Source organism: Corythoichthys intestinalis, chromosome 21, assembly GCF_030265065.1.
Source record: "Corythoichthys intestinalis isolate RoL2023-P3 chromosome 21, ASM3026506v1, whole genome shotgun sequence".
In the NCBI taxonomy this organism is placed as follows: domain Eukaryota; kingdom Metazoa; phylum Chordata; class Actinopteri; order Syngnathiformes; family Syngnathidae; genus Corythoichthys; species Corythoichthys intestinalis.
In genome coordinates this window covers 19,943,400-19,966,090 of record NC_080415.1, presented here as the reverse complement: position 1 = coordinate 19,966,090, position 22,691 = coordinate 19,943,400, and the positions used below count along the sequence as shown (strand labels likewise).

The 22,691-nt window shown below is 39.7% G+C and overlaps 2 protein-coding genes across 3 annotated transcripts; one reads left to right on the top strand and one right to left on the bottom strand.

The window, feature by feature from the left end:
* Positions 1-1,189: 1,189 nt before the first annotated feature.
* LOC130909488 (cadherin-related family member 1) lies at positions 1,190-20,106 on the top strand. 2 transcript variants are annotated; one of them, XM_057826038.1, is made up of 17 exons: positions 1,190-1,417; positions 1,723-1,818; positions 2,135-2,280; positions 2,353-2,403; positions 2,472-2,561; positions 4,341-4,427; positions 4,984-5,100; positions 6,850-6,993; positions 7,067-7,145; positions 8,209-8,309; positions 8,442-8,645; positions 8,912-9,064; positions 9,151-9,315; positions 13,343-13,410; positions 13,920-14,148; positions 15,421-15,675; positions 16,693-20,106. In XM_057826038.1, exons 1-17 carry the CDS (start codon positions 1,357-1,359, stop codon positions 17,239-17,241), a joined length of 2,595 nt encoding a protein of 864 aa, XP_057682021.1. In that variant the 5' UTR covers positions 1,190-1,356; the 3' UTR covers positions 17,242-20,106. The 2 variants fall into 2 exon arrangements, with proteins under 2 accessions (XP_057682021.1, XP_057682022.1); XM_057826039.1 differs by lacking the exon at positions 1,190-1,417 and adding an exon at positions 1,470-1,635 and having other exon boundaries at positions 16,693-20,105.
* Positions 19,625-22,640, bottom strand: LOC130909492 (leucine-rich repeat, immunoglobulin-like domain and transmembrane domain-containing protein 2). The gene is made up of 3 exons (XM_057826044.1): positions 22,258-22,640; positions 21,399-22,180; positions 19,625-21,017 (listed from the first exon to the last, which is right to left on the bottom strand). Exons 1-3 carry the CDS (start codon positions 22,365-22,367, stop codon positions 20,209-20,211), a joined length of 1,701 nt encoding a protein of 566 aa, XP_057682027.1. The 5' UTR covers positions 22,368-22,640; the 3' UTR covers positions 19,625-20,208.
* Between the last annotated feature and the right edge of the window lie 51 nt (positions 22,641-22,691).

Genomic DNA, 22,691 nt, shown 5'->3' with positions numbered 1-22,691 from the left:
CTGATCTGAAAATTTCCATTCGGAATGATTTGAATCGGTATGAACAAAAGTCAGCATGTAAACGTGGCTAGTGTCAAACCGCTCCGCCCTCACCTTGAGAGGAGCCAGTTGAGGTGGCTCGGGCATCTGATTCGGATGGCTCCTGGACATCTCACTGGAGAGGTGTTCTGGGCATCTCCCACCGTCGGGAGGCCCCGGGGACGACCCAGGACATGCTGGAGAGACTATGTCTCTTGGCTGGCCTGGGTACACCTTGGGATCCCGCCGGAAGAGCTTGTTGAAGTGGCTGGGGAGAGGGAAGTCTGGGCTTCCCTGCTAAACCTGCTGCCCCCTCGATCCCACACCGGATTAAGCGGCAGATGATGGATGGATGGATGGATGGATGGATGGATGGATGGATGGATGGATGGATGGATGGATGGATGGATGGATGGATGGATGGATGGATGGATGGATGGATGGATGGATGGATGGATGGATGGGTTAATCATGTTTGAGCAATATATGAGGTTCTGCGCCCCCCCTGTTAAGGTAGATCGTGGGAGGCGGTCTCTTTGAAAAGTACTGTAGATTTTGGAGCAAAAAACAATGAGCCTTCCTGACATTAACGTCCTCTTGGGGGGAAAAAAATTATAAATCAAATTTTATATGTTGCATTTTAACATTGTGGCAAACACTACAATAAAGACAGAAATACACAAAGAGTTTCACCAAAGACCGGGTTAGTACTATAAGTAATTTTTTTGCAACTGATAAAGACTATAGCAGTGCCTGTGTGTAACGTTATGTCTGTCTACATGTGTTGCTCAACCCTTTGTGGTGGGAAATGTTTTGAAACTATAATCTTCATGTTACATCAACCTGGAATTGAAACAGTGGTGTGTAGACTTTTACATCCATTGTATGGTCGACATTCACAGCAACTTAACTTGAGAGGTTTTTGGAAGTTCAGTTCAGGTGTTTTCGCTTTCCGGTTACTATAATTGTGATTGTGTTTTAGTCGAACTGGAAAAAACCTATTCTGACAAATATAGTCTCGCAACATCACATCCGCAATCAACGGGAGCACACATTTCCATATCCACACAGTGAGAGAAGTGTCATTCACTTTGCCTTAGCACATGCAAAGGTGTGAGCTGTTGTGTGAACTCCCTTCCTGCAACGATCCAAACCAAGGCAGCGTAGTCGGAAGATGTCTGCGGAGGGAAGGATGCGTCACTGGATTAGCGCCTTGTGAGTCCCAGCCTCTTCTTCCCCGCCTGAGCTGCCTGGAGAAGGTCACAGAGCTCGCCGCCTGAGCGTCCCTTGCCGAGGAGCCTTCCACATGAGCCAGCCGGGCCTCGCAGCCCCACCAGGATGAAGAAAGAGAAGAAAACGTGTGTTTTCACGTTTGTCCTCCTTCTGCATTTCAGCTCGGGTAAGGTTTGTTTTCTTTAACGTCTGCGGGTGGATAAGACTTCTTAGGCGGTTAATCCCTCCAGGGATGGTCCATCTTTATTCAACGCTCTTCATGCTGAGTGGACTTTGTATTTTGATATGCTTTTATTACATTTTTATTATGTTAGAAGCATCATGTCACATTTAGAATCTTGTCTTTCTCATCCCTGCTTTCGACTCCTGCCTCGTTTTTAGCAAGTAAGTTACTGTTAGAAAAAAAAAAAAAAAATCAAAGAAAATGATTGTTTTGTTGCTAATTTTATGCTCATTGACTTTCCGATTAAGGGCAATCAGACTATGCGCCGTATTTCTACGACAACGGTCCCAGCAGTACTAATGGGAACATGGATTTGTTCAGTGTCTCTGAGGACACGCCAGTTGGTATGAGCTGAATTTTCCGCTTCATTTGGATTATTTTTGTGTTTTTTACATAAAACATCAGTGTTGTTTTATTGCAATGCTGTATTGAAGTTCTAAATTATACTAAATCGATGTTACGTAGCAGAACGTCACTAATTCTTTGTGCTGCAAACTAGTTTTATGTAACATTTTTTGATAAACCAGCATAGAAACAAACACACCATTACAATTTTTGTAAAAAAAAAAATAATAATAATAATAGTAATAATTCAGCATTTTTCTGTTTCACTACAGTATTCATATCACATGCTTTTATTTTTTGATCATTTCCATATAGGAATGCAGATATACATCCTCAATGGCACCGATCCCGAGGGAGATCCAATACGATACGGTCTAACATTCCAAATAGGCTCCAAAGAGTATTTTAGGGTTGATCCTAAGTCAGGGAACGTAACCCTCATTTTGGAACTGGACCGAGAGGTGAGCACTAAGTTGACATGTACACTCAGCAAGTTTGTGTCACACAAACTTTTCTTTTTTTCTCCCTCCTAGAAACAAGATGAGATTTTGGCCTTTGTCAGCATTACAGATGGGAGGAATAAAGTAAGAAAGCACTGGTAGGATAAGAATCACTGGAAGCACAATTTCTAGTCTTCGTGTTTTGTTTTCAGGTGGTGGAAAATGTGAGAGTGTTTGTCACTGACGCCAATGACGAACCTCCTGAATTTCAAAACCTGCCTTTTATCGTCGATATTCCTGAGGTAGGATGTACTGCATACGCAATTTCATAGTATGTAAAAATTAAATGCAAAAAGGGAAATGTTTTCAAAACATATTAAGTATAAAAGTGGCTTTGACACTAATATAAATATGGCAGAAAACACTCAGGTGACTTGAAGTTTCGCTCTGAGACCCCCATTTTGGCCAAATTTCATAATTGTCCTATATGCATGTGTAATACATAATTGGAAAGCTTACGATTTGCTCAATTTTCTGGGGAGGAACAATTATGAACAGAAGGGCATTTAAAAAAGAAAAAAAAATTAAACCCCTAAACCCTAACTTGAGGTGAGAGCATGAGAGAGCATAATTAAAGACACCTTGATTTTAACAAGATATCATTAAAATTGATGTAAAAGTTATGTAAAAGTCTACACACCCTCAATCGTACTTATGTTGTTTCGATCTAAAAACTCAGTGTAGGCATGTCTCACCGGGTGTCAAGACACAGCTGTGAATGGCCACAGCCGGACTTTTGGGGGATTTTATGGGTGAAACAAGGTAATATAACAAAAGTTGCAATGCAGAAATCGCAGACATCTAGGAGTGATCGAGATTTTCTTTTTCAAATATTTACCCTTTCAAACGTTGCTTTTTTTTTTCAAATTTTCTTTGTTTGGATCGATTATTTATCATCTAAAATATCGGGGAAAATGTGACAGTAACAAAAAAAAAAATACAATTAAGCGATAGTTATGAGGTAGATATCCGCGAACTATTTACAGACACATTTTTTTTCATTGTGACGTAATTTGTTTAAAAGTTTAAAATTTGCGAGTGAATACTTTTATAAAGTCGTTTAAAAAAAAAAAAAAAAAAAAAACTAAACTAAATATTAGACATCAATTAATGATTCTAAGCTAAAAATAATAGACATTTCGAACAATAAATATAATTACTTACCTTCTTTTTATGGCTGGGTTGAAACAAAAGCAGTTGCGTGGTGTCTGTAAACGGTGGTCTCCTGGGTAAAACGGACAAATTAAAAATAGTTCGGGGGCTTAATGCACCATGAAACAGCTATGGCAGCATATGGACATATTGTTCTATCAAACATAACACAGCAGTTCTTTTGGCTTAAAATTCAGCAGTTCATTTTAAAGAGGGATGCAAGAGCAGAAACTGCTTTTGCGGCCTTGTCTGTGTTTTGCACCATATATATATTTTTTGCTTTTGTATCAATCATTCTATAAAGCAGCTTAAACTCTTGGCAATTTATATATTTAGTAATGAATACAAATTTTCTGTTACTTGCTTTTAATATATGTTTGTACATTTTAATTTGTATCCCTTTTACAGTGACCTTGAGTGTTTTAAAATATAATGTATCCTAAAATAAAATGTATTATTGTTGTTATTATTATTATTACATATCCAAAGCTGTACCCACTGTATTGCAACTTTGCTAACTACTATAACACACTTTACAAAATATATATACGTTGACATCATCCGTTTCATTGTAAAATGGTTAAACATATCTGACTTACGTACGTCCATCATTTTGCATATTTTGTAATGTGTGGATGGGGCCAAATCTTAAATGATAAATCGCGCAATGCTGCTCTCTGTGTGTTTCTGTCACTAAACTTGTTTACAAACTTGAAATTCACAGAATAGCTGCCTCAGACATTCATAAACGCACACTCATTCATGTACACTAGGAGGTGCTAGCAGCGGTTTATCGCTATCAGTCAAACTGGATTAAACGTTGATTGCCGTCAATGGCTGTTTGACTGTTTTGTTTTGCTGTTCTCTAGGATGTCGCGGCAGGCAGCAGCATCTACAGAGTCCATGCCCGGGATAAAGATATGGGCTCTGGAGGCAGCATCTCCTATTCCCTTCAGGTGATGCTCCAGCTTTCAAGTGTTATGCAGATGATGCGCCATAGTGGAGCAGTTACATTTAAGCCTTTGGCTTGATAATAGTGAGTGTGAAGTGGGATTTATTTTGCATTTGAATTTCAAAAAATCCAAAGCTGCTCTATTTTGCAGTGGCAGCCAGGAAAGGAATAGCAAATAACAATTTTGAAAGGGTTTTGTCTTGCTCTGATTGGTACAAGTTTCTTCATTGTGAATTTGGATTGATGATATGAATATTTTAGGGGAGAAAAAATAACAAGCTGACATCACTGTCCTGCCATTTGGATGAAAATTTTTGAAAATGTCCATTTGAGCGATGGAATGGCGTGTCTAGGCAAAAGATTAATCTCATACCGAATGAGCAGTCTGGAAATGTGTTACTTGAGTAGATTAAATTTTAATTACATTTTGAGCAACACATTGAAAAGCTTAATAAGGGCTTATGTTGGCAAAACAGCAAACCAACAACGTGAGAGACAAATGTCTGCCTGTGATGTAGCTGATCAAAATAACCTAAATTTGAACCCGTTTCTGTCATCAGCCGACACCGTTTGCCAAATTCACCATCGACGCCCACAGCGGTATTCTAAGGGTGAAACCGGGCCAGTGGCTAGACTACGAGACCACGCCAACACACTTTGTGACAGTGGTCGCCAAGGTGAGAGACACACTGGCCTACTTTCTTCTTTCGGGTTTCTTCAGCCCATTGTTAGGATCAAATAAAATCGCGCCACATATAACAGCATTTATTCGTATTACGTCATAGTTTAATACACATTTACAGTGGAGCAAATAAGTATTTAGTCAACCACTAATTGTGCAAGTTCTCCCACTTGAATAGTGGTTCTGGGATTTATGCTCACCGTTCTTGTTATCATTTTGACGCCACGGGGTGAGGAGGGAGTTGAAAGTCCGTGTTGCCCAACGACAGCCCCAAAACAACACTGCTCTACAGGAGATCTGCATGGAGGAATGGGCCAAAATACTAGCAACAGTGTGTGACAAGCTTGTACATGACAAACTATTGAGATGAGCTTTTGGTATTGACCAAATGCTTGTTTTCCACCATGATTTGCAAATAAATTCTTTAAAAATCAATCAGTGTGATTTTCTAGGGTTTTTTTCAACATTCTGTCTCTCATGGTTGAGATTTACCCATGTTGACAATTATAGGCCTCTCTAATATTTTCAAGTGGGAGAACCTGTACAATTAGTGGTTGACTAAATATTTATTTGCCCACTGTAAATGTACCTTAAATGGACTAAAGGTCACTATGGACTTTGGTCACAGTGTTGAAGCATTTGGACAGTCACCAGTAGAGTAACATCATGTATCATGCCTGCTCGATGACTTCATGAAAAAGTGAACTCTTTCCCTCCTAAAAGGGACAGTAAATTAGCTGTGTTTCACAATTCGCACCGAATACCTCTCCAAAAATATGCGTCTGGTACCACTCACTTGATGTCGAATGATACGTAAACAACAATAAATTGCTTGGAGTGGGGGAATAACAGGGTCACAGGTCGCCACATACCCACAGGACGAGCCAGCGGCTGACATCGAAAGTCTGGATCGGAAAAGAACATGACACCTTCTTCTCATGTTCCCATGTTCTCAGTATGCTAATGTGTTCACGAGTGTAGAGTATATAAAGGATGCGCCCGGCTGTAGACAGTACTGATTCTTCCACTTTTTTGTAATTGCTCAGAGTAGGGAACTACCAGCCAGGTACCTGTAACTGTCGATTGCTCTATCTCTGGAATCAATACACTCGTATCAAATTGCAACTTCAGGTGTGTGACTCTTTTATTCAAATTGATATGTAATTATTAGTATACTTCTCTGGGTTAACGAACACAACTAAAAGATCATTCTTGAGGAGTAATCCGGTGCTCCTTTGACCCTTACTTGGGTCCTAGGTCCTCTCAACTCCAGAATTTCTAACAACATTCACATTTAGGAACAATTGCCTGTACTAATTCATTTAATAGCTGTTGAATTCACGTTGCCATTAACCACCACGAGCCTATACTAATTGGTCTTAAGGAGGATTGAGGAGCTATATAAGCAACAAGCCTGATCCAGTTCTGGTAATCCAGGCTCAGTTTTACACATTTGTTGATTGACTGTGTACAAAACATAGTAGACAGACGTGATGCATGAGTGGTTAGCATGTCTGTGCCTTTCAATTCTTAGGTTTGAATCTGGGCTTAGGCATTCTTGTGAGGGGCTGGCAAGTTTTGTGGGTTTTATTAGGTTAAAGCAGTCTCCCTAACACATTCTGAAAACAATGTTAATTGCCACAAAAACGTGTCTATTGTCTATTCATGCCGATCAGTTCAAGGTGTACTCAGCTTCACTCGCAATGTCAGATCATTGAATTGAACAATTTCATGTTTACCACAGGACGGAGGAGGGAAATACAAAGGCAAACACCAGGTTTTAACCTCAACAGCCACCATAACAATCAACGTCCTCGATGCCCAAGACATGCCGCCGTCCTTTGTAGGAACGCCTTACTTTGGCTACATCTACGAAGTCTCTGTCCCTGTACGTTGTCCACACGTTCCAAACACCAATTCATTTCAACCCATTTATGTTTGATTCAACTTTTGTTTTACAGGGCTCAGAGATATTCACCGTGTATGCCAGAGATGGCGATCAAGGAAAACCCAACCCTATTTATTATTCCATCATCGACGGTAAGAACAATTAAAGACCATCATGCATTGGGATCACGCTAGACTGCAAAGTATGTTTAGTCACAACTAGAGCTGTCCCGATCACGCCATTTTCAAAGTATCGGAATCGGGGAAAAAATATCGGCCATGCCTTTTTTTATTTTTTTTTTTTTATTAATTTTTTTTCTAATTTTATTTAACGTTACAGACATAATATGTTACACTTATCCAGAGTCTTTAGTTTAGGCTTAAGGTAGGGTTATCAAATTTATCCCAATAACGACGGTAATTAGTTTTTTAAAAAATGTATCACATTAAAATATTTAACGCAGTTAATGCATGCGCTGCATGACCCACTCACGCCTTGTCGCGCTCCATCTGTAATGTCGCCGTTTTGCCTATATAGAGAGCTAAAAGGCAGCGTAAAATGAGTAGATTGAATTTTGGCAGCCTATGGAGCCTTATTTTAATTGGCTAAAGCCTTACAATCCCTCTCCCTACGATAAGAAATATCATGGGAAGCAATGTGGGGAAGCAAGGTAGCAATTGATCTTTTTCTTAACACCTTATGTTATTTACCAACGCAGAGAAGATACGTATATCAATTGGTAGCACTACGCACAGTCATGGTTCCACTTCCCATCATGCATTTGGGCATGGCCTTCAGTATCATTTACTGAAAGCTCAACAAATACACTAGATGGCAATATTTAGTCACAATATACAAAGTCACAAGTCTTACTATCCGTGGATCCCTCTCACAGAAAGAATGTTAATAATGTAAATGCTATCTTGAGGATTTATTGTCATAATAAACAAATACAGTACTTATGTACTGTATGTTGAATGTATATATTCGTCCGAGTTTTATTCATTTTTTTCTTAATGCATTGCCAAAATGTATATGATCGGGAAAAATTATCGGGAATGATTGTAATTGCATCGGGAGCAAAAAAAAAAAAGCAATCGGATCGGGAAGTATCGGGACCGGCAGATACTCAAACTAAAACGATCGGGATCGGAACAGGAGCAAAAAAACATGATCGGAACAGCCCTAGTCACAACACTAAACTGTCTCTTACAGGAAGTGATGGCGTATTTGACATCAACAGCACTAGTGGATGCATCACTTTGACGACTCACCCATCTTTGTTAAAAAATGAACTCTACGAAATTAAAGTCAAGGTAATATTTTGTTGTTCCACTGCATTTTTGCTCAGCAGCATCAAGGTCTACTGATTGAAAAGTCTGCTTTTCAGTTCTAAAGTTCTGAGTTCCAACCTGAGCTCAGTTTATCTGTATAACATTCCTAACCAGGCATCTGAGGTGGGAGACGACGATTTACTGCTGGACTATGACATCGCCGTGGTGATGGTGCGGGTAGTAGATCTTAACAACCATCCGCCCACCTTTTACGGCGAGAACGGTCTGCAAAGCAAATTCGAGGTCACCATGTATGAGCACCCACCCTCTGGGGAAATCCTGCGTGGATTCAAGATCACTGTCAACGATTCGGATCAAGTACGCTTCCATAGTTTCTAAATGAGGTTTTCATATAGCCCTTATGGTCCCATAACCTGTGTATTCCCATGCTACATCGTATTTCTTTAACGGACATGGAAATCTTTGGCGATTTAAGCTATTTCTAGTGCAGTTATTTTTTGTAACACCCTCAATTGCGGTGCCCTTTTCAGCTGCTCACTGAGAAGACAAAACACAATATCTCAGTACATTCAGAGCACAACATCGCACAGTATATTTTTTAAAACATCATTTGTATTTTAAAGGGAGCAAACGCCAAGTTTAAACTCAGGCTAGTGGGACCGAGCAGAGTTCTTCGAGTGGTCCCGCAGACAGTCCTGAACGAAGCCCAGGTGACCATCATTGTGGAGGACACGTCTGGTATCGACTACGAGAAGGGACCAACTCTCTCATTTAAGGTCATAAATTAATATATCTGATGTTATATTTCAATTTTTATGTTTTGGTCATTTAAGTTTTTAATTACTTCTATTGCACTCTACAGCTATTGGCGGTGGAGCTGGATACTCCTGAGCGATTCAGTGCGACAGCGGACATCGTGATCAATCTCCTGGACACAAATGACAACACTCCCAAATTTACAGCGGAGTATTACATCGCCAGAGTTGCTGAAAACTCACCTGGTGGCACTAATGTTTCTACTGTTACAGTGAGTCACTTTTTTTGCTAACCTCAACACCAATGGCAATCGGTGTAACCTAAAATATATTAGCAAAAGCTAAATTTTATAAGCATAACGCTGGCGGCACTCATACATTTAATCACCAGCATTTATGGTTGGTGTTAGGGTGACCACTTCCATAAGGTCAAAATGGAAGACATACGGTATTGGCCCGATTACCAGACGGTGTTTTTTGGATTGAAATAAGACTGAAAAAGTGGGGGTCGTCTTATATTCGCGGTCTAGACATTATAACCATTCACGACGCTAGATGGCGCCAGATATCATTGAAGCGATGTTCTGTCATGACAGATCTCAGCTACTCTCAAGTTTAACCAGTTTGCATTATTTTATTGCAGTGTTTTTCCTTATTCAGATTTGTTTCAAGACTACAGTTACAGTTAGATCTTACTTTGATGGTTAATGCAGTTATTGCAATTTTGTTGTTTTATCCCAATAGATTGGTTTATTTACATTTCAAAAACCAGAAGCTATTCATTTACGAATGTGATTGCCAGTGTTGTTAATCTTACTTTAAAAAAGTAATTAATTACAGTTACAAATTACTTCTCCCAAAAAGTAATTGTGTTATTAACTCAGTTACCTGAATGTAAGAGTAATTAGTTACTTGGCAAATTAACTGGTGATAATTTTCTCTCAAAAATAATTTTTTCTCAAAAAATAACAAAAAAAAAAAACAGGTCACACAATGTGAAGTTTAAAAGGTTTTTGGGACAATTGGCAAAACTAGCCCAATTCGTTCCGCTGAACTTAACTAGACACAAGGGTATTGCGGATATTGCGATAACTAGATAGTAACCTTTGCTATGTGTGGAAGTCATTTAATGTTGTGAATCAACCGTTAAAGTTGTTAAAATTGCTCCCGTTATTGCATTAGTTTCCTTGTGTCTATTTTCGACATATTTAAGTTTTAAAACTGTTTCATCATTTAAAGATAGATTTAAGTTTTGCCGATTTAGGAGCGTTTTAGATAAAAAGTGACTAAGGTTCGCTAGGAAGGTTCTCTACAACAGAGACTACATGAGAAGTCTACTGCTTTAAGATGGCGGTTGTTTACTAACGCATCTAGATCTTTATACATGCCACCGTGTCTGTCACTTGCATCTAGTTCTATAATATGTGATATCCACAGAAGCATCATGTGGGCGTAGTTTGTAGGCTATCGGCTACAGTCAGGTATTATTGGAGCCACCTAGCATAGTAGCATCGCGTTTGCAACGGCATCACACTCCCTTTCCTCCTCCCCACTCCTGCTCTGCTCTCTTGTCTCCGTGAGTCCGTCTTTTTCAGACTTTTCTCGCGTCAGTCAACCAACATCATAGTAGCGTACGCCTTTCCTGCTTCAGTAATGGTAACGGCGTTGCCAAGATGAGAAAAGTAATTAATTAGATTACTCACTAGTGAAGAAAATAACGCCGTTAGTAATGCCGTTATATTCTAACGCCGTTATTAACAACACTGGTGATTGCACTTTAGTTTACATATTTAAATGTTCAGATGTTAAGATTTGAATGAGGCAAAATAACATGCTTTGTCTCTCAAATATATTGTTATAATCATTAGTTTCAGATGTGCTGTAATTATTTTCTGTACAAAAATGAATTTGGTGTTCAAAAAGTCTTTTTTCAAACTTGAGTCTTGAAGAAGACGGGGTCGTCTTATAATCAGGGCCGTCTTATATTCGAGCCAGTACGCTATTTAAAAAAAAAAAAAAAAAAACTCCGACTTGCAGTGTATTTTCATCAACAATAAAGTTTTGCACGGTTTATAGATCGTTTTTGTGTAACGAAATAGTACAAAATACCAATTAAAGGTCAAACTTTCATTGACTATTTAGATTAGAGTAGGTGTAACGTGTTTTCAAATTGCAGCATGCCCCAGAACAAATCATAATTGAAACGGTATTAACAAGGTACATTTGTAACAAACAAAATTCTAAAGAACAAGATTTTTTGTTGTTGTGTAAAAACAATGTGAGCATTGAACTGCTCAAAAGAAGTGAGCCCTTTATAAGAGGAACAATTTTACAAAGTTCAGCTGCAGTTATTTTATTATCATGAGGGTTCTCGAAAAAATGTTTTGAATATCGACGCACCTGCTGCTCGCCTCGTTCTTTTATGTTTCGCGCTCTCCACATTCCATTCTACGGCTACTTTGTCCCTACTTTGCGCACATCCACATCACACCAGCAAAGTGTGTAGAAACTGCGGAAAGAGTCTCGACTGCTTTTGGCGAGTAAATCCTGCTCTTTCATCCATTCACTGTTAAAAGATGTCCGCCATTTTGGTATATTTGGCTTTGTTTACTTTTATTGAACAAACGATATCGGACATTTTTAACTGAAGCCACTCTTGGCCAATCACAGAACAGTTGTGACGACCGTGGGGCTGAGTTGCGAATACAAAAACTCACAAAAACTAAACTGCAGCCCATTTTATTGAGAAGTTGGACAAATAGCATCCGGCTAATGCAGGGGTGTACAAACTTTTTGCAAAGGGGGCCATATTTGGTGTTGTAAAAATGTGGTGGGCCGACCTTGGCCTTTACGTAGAACAATATATTTAAGCAAATTTTAGCAAGCCATTCTGTGTGTCACATTTGCTTTATTTTTATTTTTTTTTAATTAATTTAGGGTTATCAAAATTATCTCGTTAACGGGTGGTAATTAATTTTTTTAATTACGTTAAAATATTTGACGCAATTAACGCACATGCCCCGCTCAGCACAGTGTCATGTCCACTTCTTACTTGTGTTTTTTGGTGTTTTGTCGCCCTCTGCTGGCGCTTGGGTGCAACTGATTTTATGGGTTTCAGCACCATAAGCATTGTGTAATTATTGACATCAACAATGGCGAGCTACTAGTTTATTTTTTGATTGAAAATTTTACAAATTTACTACAACGAAAACATTAAGAGGGGTTTTAATATAAAATTTCTATAACTTGTACTAACATTTATCTTTTAAGAACTACAAGTCTTTCTATCCATGGATCGCTTTAACAGAATGTTAATGTTATCATGTTGATTTATTGCTATAATAAACAAATACAGTACTTATGTACAGTATGTTGAATGTATATATCCGTCTTGTGTCTTATCTTTCCATTCCAACATAATTTACAGAAAATTTTGGCATATTTTATAGATGGTTTGAATTGCGATTAATACGATTATTTAATTTTTAAGCTGTGATTAACTCGATTAAAAATTTTAATCGTTTGACAGCCCTAAATTAATTATTTCAACAATCTCGCAACTAGCCTTTGTGGCGTTCTCTTTCGACTCTCGGGCTCTTGCGAAATACTGCTGCTGTAAAATTAAACTAGCTTCAAGTTGCTTCAATTTGTCGCTACATATCTTCCCTGTAATCTTATCGTACATGTACATGTCTTGTTTGTTAATATCGCCTCACATTAAACTCTTTAAAAACAACGACTGTCTCTTTGCAAATGAGGCTGACACAGTTGTTGCGTATTTTAGTAAAGAAATAGTCCAATTTCCACCTATCCTTAAAGCGTCGGCCGTCGCAGTCAACTTTCTTTTTTGTTGTTGTTGTTGATTGTCGCCATTTTAGAAAATTGGGAGTAAAGGGTCACACAGGGTAATTGTGTTTGGAGTGCTGCTGCCTTTTAGTGGGTAAATGAGAAGCAGCATTTAGTGTGTAAGCTACTTCATTAGCTGGTAGCATGCCGACCAATTTATTAAGTCTGTGTGCGGGCCAGACGTTATTGATTTTATGATAGAGGCTGGGGGCCGGATGAAATTTGAACAAGGGCCGCATTTGGCCCCCGGGCCGGACTTTGAACATGTCTGGGCTAATGGGTTGTGCCGGACGCATCACTGAAAAGGCTGAGTGTCTGTCCTAAAACCGGACAGGTGGTCACCCTACTATTGATGTTTACTCAGCATTTTTCAGATATCACAGTATTTAATTTTTATACACGATGTCATATACGCACTTTTACTTCAATTGACCTTTTGTCCTATTTCTCCAGGCAAACGATCCTGATTCAGGACCATGGGGAGAAGTCAAATACACCATTTATGGATCAGGATCGGATCTGTAAGTTACTATATTACACCCGTAACTACTTCTTACAAAGACGTGGCAACCTGGAAGTGGTGGTCCTGATCCACAATTGGCTTAACGAATAGACAATAGAAAACTAGTTTATTCGGCCACCATACTCAACGAACAGCCTCGCCCTTAAGATGGCTACAAGATGCCGGCTCATCTCCTAATTGGATCGGAAGGTTAAATATAGTCTTCGGAGGCCCATCTCACCTAGGAAGAGCCAATTAACATGCATGGTGACAACTGGAGCCCGAGACGTGGCGGTGAGGCGAAACGATGAAAGCGCATGTGGCGGAGGGAAAGTGCAAATTTATGCGCGTCTGTGGGCGGTCACCTGAGTTCATTGTGTGAAAGTTGGCAGTTTGCAAGTAACTTGTGATTTATCACTGGGAATTAAATAACTATGAGCTCTGAGTTTAAACACATTCCTCAGAATGTGGTTCGATGAAAAGCACACAGTATTTGTGCAAAAAAATAATCTGGTTTATATACCGCAGCTTTTCCATCCACCCATCAACGGGGCAAATCTCTACACAACCGTGGACTACGCTAGATGCCGAGGTGCGCTCCAAGTTCAATTTCTACGTGAAGGCAGAGGACTCAGAGGGAAAGTACAGCCTGGCTGAGGTCTTTGTAACTGTGCTCGACATGAATGACCACCCGCCCGAATTCGGCGATCCGCTCCTGGAGAAAACCATGATCATTGGATCGCCTGTCAAAGTGGAGGTGCGCAATTAACCCTTTCAACTTATTTTTTTTCTCTGATTTACTTTTATTTCTCACAGCGCTATGGCTGACATAGTAACTTCAAGTCAGAAGTAGTCGATCACTTTACTACCGATCAGAACTACCCTTACGCCCATTGTTTACAAACCTCATGACAAGCTCAATCATATGATATATACAGTATATTAAGGCTGTCAAAATTATCGCGTTGACGGGCAGTAATTAATTTTTTTAATTAATCACGTTAAAATATTTAACGCATTTAATGCACATGCCCCGCTCAAACAGATTAAAATGACAGCACAGTGTAATGTACACTTGTTATCTTTGTTTTATGGTGTTTTGTCGCCCTCTGCTGGTGCTTGGGTGCGATTGATTTTATGGGACTCAGCACCATGAGCATTGTGTAATTATTGACATCAACAATGGCGAGCTACTAGTTTATTTTTTGATTGAAAATTTTACAAATTTTATTAAAACGAAAACATTATTATTATTATTATTTTTTAAACCTGTCCTGTTCAGCTGTTTGACACGGAGAATGGAAGCCTAGGTGCCCGGATACTCTGAACAGTTTTAATGTTTCACATTGAGAGTCTGACATACTCCCATTGTGATCACTCAACATACCTCGTTTATTATGACATAGCAGCAAACAGGAAGGGGTTATGGGGGAACAGAAGAAAAGAAACACAAGAGAAGAAAGAAAAACACAAACTACAGTACAACAAGAAATACATTGAACATCTAGACCAATTACAAATATTTTGGTGCTATCGTCAACTAGATATATTTCCAGTTAACACCTTGTGGGGGGCCTAAAAAAATAAAATTAAAATTAAAATAAATTTAAAAAATTAAAAAAAAATAACGAAAACATTAAGAGGGGTTTTAATACAAAATTTCTATAACTTATACTAACATTTATCTTTTAAGAACTACAAGTCTTTCTATCCATGGATCACTTTGACAGATTGTTAATAATGTTAATGCCATCTTGTTGATTTATTGTTAAAATAAACATATACAGTACTTATGTACCGTATGTTGAATGTATATATCCGTCTTGTGTCTTCTTTCCATTCCAACAATAATTTACAGAAAAATATGGCATATTTTATAGATGGTTTGAATTGCGATTAATTACGATTAATTAATTTTTAAGCTGTAATTAACGCGATTAAAAATTTTAATCGTTTGACAGCCCTAATATATATATATATATATATATGTAAACCTTTTAGAAGAGGTCTAAATCAACTATCTCTGTAGGCAGTGGATGAGGATGCCGAGTCACCCAATAACGTAGTGGAGTACTCCATCATGACAGCGGATCCCGACAACGCATTCGACATTGACGCAGAGACGGGTGAGATCCAGCTTAAACCGTACATCAAGTCTATGGAGATCGTGCACAACATCACCATGCAGAAGGACTGCAAGTGGTCGCTGGTGGTACAGGCGCGGGACCGAGGCTCTCCATCTTTTAGCACTACCGCCGTGGTCAACATCGACATTACCGAGGCAGTAAGAACTTCCTACTTTTGGATGCTAGCGCTTACCTTTGCTTTAGATTTCTGCGTTTATAAATTTTTGCCTTGCTATGCTGCAGCTCATTCATCAACATTTAGAAAAAAAGATCAGAAAAATACAAATTTAAGAATGTCAAATCACAAATCTGCTGGGTGGTCACTGTACAAGGGTTCATGTTTCCATTCATTCATGGTTTTCTTTATGTCCCTCGGCATGCTGATGACTATTTCTGGTCTTGTGTGTTGTGCATCGTGCTTTCCAGGTCAAGGGACGCGTTGTTTCGTACTTCCTGGGCCTCAGCAAGCGTCCACTGACCGTTTTCGGAATATGTTTCAGCCTTGTCACCAGTCTCATTTTGCTAACCGTCTGCATATCCACAATCCTATACTGTAGTGCAGTAAAAAAGTCTAGAATCAACCCAGAGAGTAACTATATCAAAGTGATCCGCAGAGCAAAGTGAAGGACAGGATACCTCCATGTGACGTTGTGATTACCAGAGCATGTTTGATAGATTTGCAGAAGTTCGTTGTAGGACAGACTAACACGTCATAATTCTGCTGCCAAACTCCCTGCAATCGAACCTTTTTTTTCCTTCAAACATGCACTTGTGTACTCCTGTTTTCTTGTGATGTGTCATCAGCTTCATGCCAAAGTAAAATCTAGCAAGCTAAACGCACTTCCAGATGCACACCCAAACAATAGTATCATGGCAAATAGAGCAAGGGTGTCAAACACATTGTAGTTCATCATCAACAAAGGCATAAAACAAAACGTGCATTTGGAACCATCAAAAATATCTAAAGAAGATCTAAAAAATATTTTCACTCCATTCTTGACTATAGATTATGTTGATTTGGGATTGAGACTGCATGTTTAACACCTCTGCTTTAGAATAGTGTATAGCATTGTTGTTTGGGTCTCCTCCGCCAGTGCTTCACTCATCCATCGATTACGCTTGCACGTTTCAAGTGACGCTTGGATGATTCCAATTCTATTTGTGCTCTTTTGCAGACTCCTCTCAAGGGTCCTATGGCGGCCTTTTTAATGAAAAGTAGGGACAACCCCATGAAAGCTTTAGGCATGCTAACGCTGATCATTAGCTTGTTGGTAGGAGCGACCGTGCTCATCTCCACAGCTATGTACATGCGCAACGTCAAGTCGCAAAACAGAGTGATACCGGCACGCCGCGTCATCAGGAGGCGGCCCAGGCAACGGCAGTCCTGGACATTCCACGTGCCGGCGCTAAAATTCGCCAATCCTGCCGAGAAGTTCCTCATGGAGGATCGAGAAGGTGGCCCCGAGCAGGAGGTTGGCACCCCGAGGAGGAGGCCTCCGCCACCACCCTGCGCCCCCTGTCTACCCCCACCCACGCTGACCACTAGCAGAGCCCCCGAGAGGCCGCGCGCCGTCCCGACTATCTCTGGCACCTTGGCCTCCAAAGTCGCAAAGAAAGGGAAATCGGCTCTGCGCAAGGAGGGCAACATGAGCTCAGCTTTGGTTTCAGAGTTAAAAATGAGGCTGGAACAGAAAATTATAGAAAACAACCAAGGTTACTATTAACTAGAGATGGCAACATTTCTCAGACTTAAGTAGATGTTTTGGTGAAAAATACACTTACACGTTCACTTCACACAAAAGTTAAAAAAAAAAAAAAATGTAAACACAAAAAATGTGAGGTACAGTGATCGTTTTGAAAATGTGGCATAAAACAATACTCTTTGTATGTGTTTCTTCAGATCATACCGAGAATTGTTGAACTCCAAAGCTCGTGTTTTTAGGCTAGGAGCCGCTAACATTAAACAATTCTCAAAAATATGGCTGCGGTTAGGGGGTTTTATGAATCTATTGTATGCTCAACTTTTTCCGCCTTATAATCCAATTGATCAAGTTCTTAACCATGATAGTCTGTGGCAGGCTGAAAAAAAGACAATAGTTAGTACAAAATATCAATATCCGTTGTTTTTGTTTAATGTAGGAAGTAACAGCAAAAAAGTTAAAAACCCTAACCAAACCTAAAATAATATATTTTTAAGTACCATTCGAGACTGCAGATAATGAGCATTTGGTCATCTTTATTTGTGAACAAAACTTTCAAATGTAAATAAGTTTCAGTGTCAGATTGATTCTATATGGACTGAAAACTGATACTTTGGACATTGTACAGTGGTACCTCAACATACGATCGCTTGGACACATGATCTTTTTGACATCCGACGTAAAATTTGACTCACCATTTGTTTCTACATCCGACGGCATGCTCGAAATACGATTCATGACAGCGTCGCAGTTTTTTGGTTTTGCCGCAAGACACGCACGGCGGATTTTCTTGTGAGAGAAATCCTCACGGGTACCAAGGTTAGTGGAGGTGGTGAAGAACGGAAAAAAGTGATTACCATTAAAATGAAGACGGAAATGATAGCTAAATTTGAGTGTGGTGTGCTCATCCGTGAACTGGCTCGACAATACGGCCGTAGAATGTCTGCGATCTCAACGTTCCTTCAGCCAAGCGATGCGTTCAGGTACATCACGCAAAACATTCGCCACATTAGAACCCGATTCTTTACATTATTATTCCTGTTATTATTGTTATTCATAATTTATTTGTTTGCTATGTGTAATTGCCATTTGTAATAGTACTAGAAGTATTTATTAAGAAGTTAGTGTAGGTTTTCGGGCTGTGGAACGAATTAATGGAATTATAATGTATTCATATGGAAAAAATCCTGCTCGACATGCGACCATTTCGACTTATAAACAAGGTCCTGGAACGAATTTACTTCGTATGTAGAGGTACAACTGTACATTATTAAGAATATAAGTCTTTTCGTCAGAAAAATAATAAACGCATAGATGTTTAATATCATTTTAATGTATGAGTAGAAATCGAGGCCTTCACTCTAATAACACACTTGGGAAGAAAAAGCACAAGCACAAGCTTCAGCCACTAAAAGCGCAAATATGACCATTATGAATTACCTTTCATTAATAACATATTTGTGGTCACTTGTTATGATAGCAATTTATTTAAAAAATTCAGTTTATGATGAAGTGCTAACATCTACATCTAACATCTAGTGCTAACCTCTTAAAGTTAATGTTTTTTCTCACAAAAATCTTTTCACCGCAGCTTTGTTTACCGTTTTATTTTTTTAACACACTGAAATTCAAAGCTTATCTCACCATGTCAGAGACAATAATCAGCATGAGCTCAATTTTCCCTAAGAGCCCGACAAGAACTTGCTTTTTTGTACAATTTATCATGTGCCACGGTCGCGTCATGCTTTAACAAAAGCTAGCTCGCTGTTTTTTTTGTTTTGTTTTGTTTTTTGCGTAGTTGTTTTACAGCACACGCTTTTTTATGGTTTTATTTTTCAATGTGCGTACAATACAGTGTTCTCAGTGTGTGAATATATCAAATATAATGCTTGTAACTGTGTACAAAATGACGTCTAAGCTTGGCACGTTTGTATTTAAACTGCATGCACATTTCCCTTTGTAGATACTCAAATGATTCATGTGATGATTGTCACTCTATCTGAATTTGTAGTACTTGGAGATACCTGTATACACCATTACCTACAAAAGACACTTCCCGGTCTTTGCGTGTGACATATTTATATCGTCTTTGTACTGTATTTTGTTGTTTTTGAATAAATATTTCAACATAATACAACCTGTGCTATTTTGTACGCGTGCGCAGAGACTATAGTCGATTGGGTTATTAGATAAATGCAAAGCCTTAAACATCGTCTGTGACACAACAGGTTTATACAGGACTCGTTCAATGCGCGTAAGATGGAGAAATATTGATATTTCTTTCTAATTACGCAGTCGGAAAGCAAACCAAGCATTAGTGATCATGCCAAAGCATCAAAATTGTGCTACTATATTCATGTTAGCATGCTGTACCAATAAGTGTTGAAATTATCATGCAGAGGCGGTTCGGGAAAAGGTTTGTTGGTCACAAATTGACCAAATTTTTTATTTTAAAAAAAAATGGGTATGTGTTAACATGTACAGTATTTGACTATCCCTGTCATGTTCAGAAAATGTGCAAAATATTTGTAGTAGGAGCTGTCATTAAATAGAAATATCATGTCCTGCTTGACAAGGGTTCTGAGAGAAAATCACTCTAATCTGCTTAGCAGTGTATGGATAAATGCTAGGAATATAGCACTTATGTAACAAATCCTTTGAGTGATTGTGCTTAAAAAAAAAATAGAATGCCTCAGCATTTGTCTTTCTCTTTTTAATCCAGTAATGACATATACTGTAAATTATTCCCGAGACAAATTTTGTCCAATTTTACTGTTTGATATCAATCTGGAAAACAACATGTAAAAATAATCTATATGTACATTAAAAGGACACAGAAAAATACAGAATAAAGGCATCCGAGTTGTTGGATTATCAGTTTTTGTGAACTGTTGTCAGTCTCATATTGTGCCATGTGATTGACTTATAATTTATCATTTCACAAAGTCAGCTGGTAAAGAGTGCAAAAATGGAAGAGATGAATTTGTTGATTTAGTATAGATAGGCCACGCTTCCTCCTTTGCAACGGTCATCAGATTTGTGCTTCTTTTTGGCTTTTTCCCCCATGTCCCTGCACAAGACTTCGTCACTGGCAACCTGCAGGCTGTCGAAAGTGCCTTGACTCTCGGTGCCCTGACTTTGAGCCCCTTGCAGGTTCCCGCCGTGAGACCGCCAGTGCCGCTTTTTCCACAGATCCCTGCAGCGGTCCACACAGCCGAAGCGGGCTTCTGTGGTGCAGGCGTACATACCGACCGGCACGGCTAGCACCATGATGCACACGACGACGACAATGTGGATCAGACGCTCTCGCTGCTCCATCTCGCTAACGTCACTTCCGGTCACGAAGACAATGCACTGTCCCTCCCGTGGTGGGTGGTTCTTCAAGGTCACACATACCTCATATTTGGTAACAGGAAGCAAATCACTAACAGAGTAGCTGTTAATGCCCGGTCCGATATAGATGGTCTCCTTTTTGGGCGAGTCATACTTGCCGAAGTGGACAGTAAACCAGGTTTCTGCCGGATTGTCGGTGGCAGCGCGCCATTCCAGTGTAATGCCGTAAACCGTCTGTTTGGCGATTCGAATGTCGATGTAGGTGTTCTCATCAGGGGAAAGGATAGGTGCAGGTGGGAGTAGAGGAGCGGAGAAGCTCAAAGTGCTGATGTTCACCATGATGCCAACGGTGGAGTTGCCGATGAAGTTGTTAGCCAGGCAAGTGTAGAGTCCTCCATCCGTGAGGTGCAAAGAAGGGATCACCAGAGTGGAGTTGAATGTCTCCTCATCAATGGAACTCATAGTAGCTGCATAAAAAATGGAGTTACATCTTACTATTTTACATTGACTTCAGCTGTCAGGTTATAGGATGGAGACCTTGGCATTTTACAGTTAGGCAAAATGATCACTTGACTGCCCACTATTACTTATAGTAGGGATAAATGCAACTTCAATCTTTAGACTGACAATAATCATTTTAACAGGCTACACGGTGTCAAACTATTACGACATACTGTTCAGTAACTGACATAACAAGTAACTTTTTGTTGGCACACAACCTGCTATAAATACAAGCCAGATGAATGTGAGGGTGAGCTAAATTATACCACTTACTGAAAATGTAGCCTGAGTGCTCCAACAGCAGGTTTACCAACTGTTTAATGGATGAAGGTATAAAAAAATCTTACCGGTAAATCCTCTTATAATCTTCTGATTGTACATCCACTCGATGGTTGGGGCTGGCCTGGCCTTGACTAAGCATGAGAGTGTTGCTTTTTCTCCAAGAGGCATGTTGATGTTAGTCTCTGGGGTAGAGGCCACAGGTTTCGTACATGTTTTCAAATGGATTTTGTGGAAAAACATGTCCACTTTAGAGGTGGGGCCAGAACACGTCAAATACGAGTTCATTAAAACGATAGGAGGGCCGACCGCCCGGATGAACTCCACAAAACCTTTGAGACGGCAGTCGCATAGCCAAGGGTTGTTGTGTAGTGCTAAGATTACATTGGAGACCGATCCTTCCTTGGCCCAAACTCGCTCTTCTTTCTGGTAAACGGGCCAGTTCAGGAAGACATCTTTTGATATAACACTCAGCTGGTTAAAGGATAAGTCTAAATAGGTCAGTTCAGGTAAGTGTCTTAGGGAGTGTTCCGGCAAGACATCTAGGCGATTGTGTTTAAGGTCTAGAATTTTGAGTTTCGGCGTATCCAGAAATGCAGTCCACGGAATTGAAGTCAGCTTGTTGCCCTGTAGCCGCAACTCCGTCAAATTGGCCAGCCCCTCTAGGCTTTTGATGTTCATCAGTGTTATATTGTTAAAATTGAGCCACAAGAACTGCAAGGCACCCACGTTGGAGAAGGATCGTTGAGGTAACTCTGTCAGATGGCAGTTTTCCACACGGATCTTAGTGAAATTGTGTGGGATGTTTTCTGGAATTTGTCTCATGGAGGTTTCCATGCATAGCAAAGACCTAAATTGTTACGATGGAAAAAGGAAGTAAGGTGTCTTGAAATATTAGCTGTCTATTACAAACCAGAGTTTACTCACCTTCCCAGGGTCTCATCAGTGCAAGAGCAACCTTTCAGACAAGTCGATGATCCAGCAGTGATTAGATATAATACAAAAGTAACCTGCAACACCACATAAAAACCATCCATGTTCCTGGAGGAGCATGGGAAAAAGCCTGTTAGAGTGAACGACACGCTGCAGACAAGCTGCGTGGACCGAAGCCTATTAACGTAAGCTTCCTTTACGTAATGCTTACGGCAGCAACAGACGCAAGATGCACTTAGGTATATTTTTTGCCTTGAGAGCAGTTCCTTCCACACATTGATTTAGCTGTTCTGTTGCCTCAGGATTTTTCAGTATGTGACTTGGTCAGCCTCCAGCATAACAAGGCCATGGCCCACAACAGGAGACCCATCTGCATAAGTGGGCTGGTTAGCAGGCCGAGAGAGGGCGACAGATGTCTGGAGAGGATT

Excerpts from the sequence above, each read along its gene's own strand:
- LOC130909488 (XM_057826038.1), top strand. The coding sequence starts at position 1,357 with ATGAAGAAAGAGAAGAAAACGTGTGTTTTCACGTTTGTCCTCCTTCTG. Across the intron at positions 1,819-2,134 it reads CTCTGAGGACACGCCAGTTG|GAATGCAGATATACATCCTC; the intron begins GTATGAGCTGAA and ends ATTTCCATATAG. Across the intron at positions 4,428-4,983 it reads GCATCTCCTATTCCCTTCAG|CCGACACCGTTTGCCAAATT; the intron begins GTGATGCTCCAG and ends TTCTGTCATCAG.
- LOC130909492 (XM_057826044.1), bottom strand. The coding sequence starts at position 22,367 with ATGGATGGTTTTTATGTGGTGTTGCAGGTTACTTTTGTATTATATCTA. Across the intron at positions 22,181-22,257 it reads ACTGATGAGACCCTGGGAAG|GTCTTTGCTATGCATGGAAA; the intron begins GTGAGTAAACTC and ends GTAACAATTTAG. Across the intron at positions 21,018-21,398 it reads GATTATAAGAGGATTTACCG|CTACTATGAGTTCCATTGAT; the intron begins GTAAGATTTTTT and ends TTTTTTATGCAG.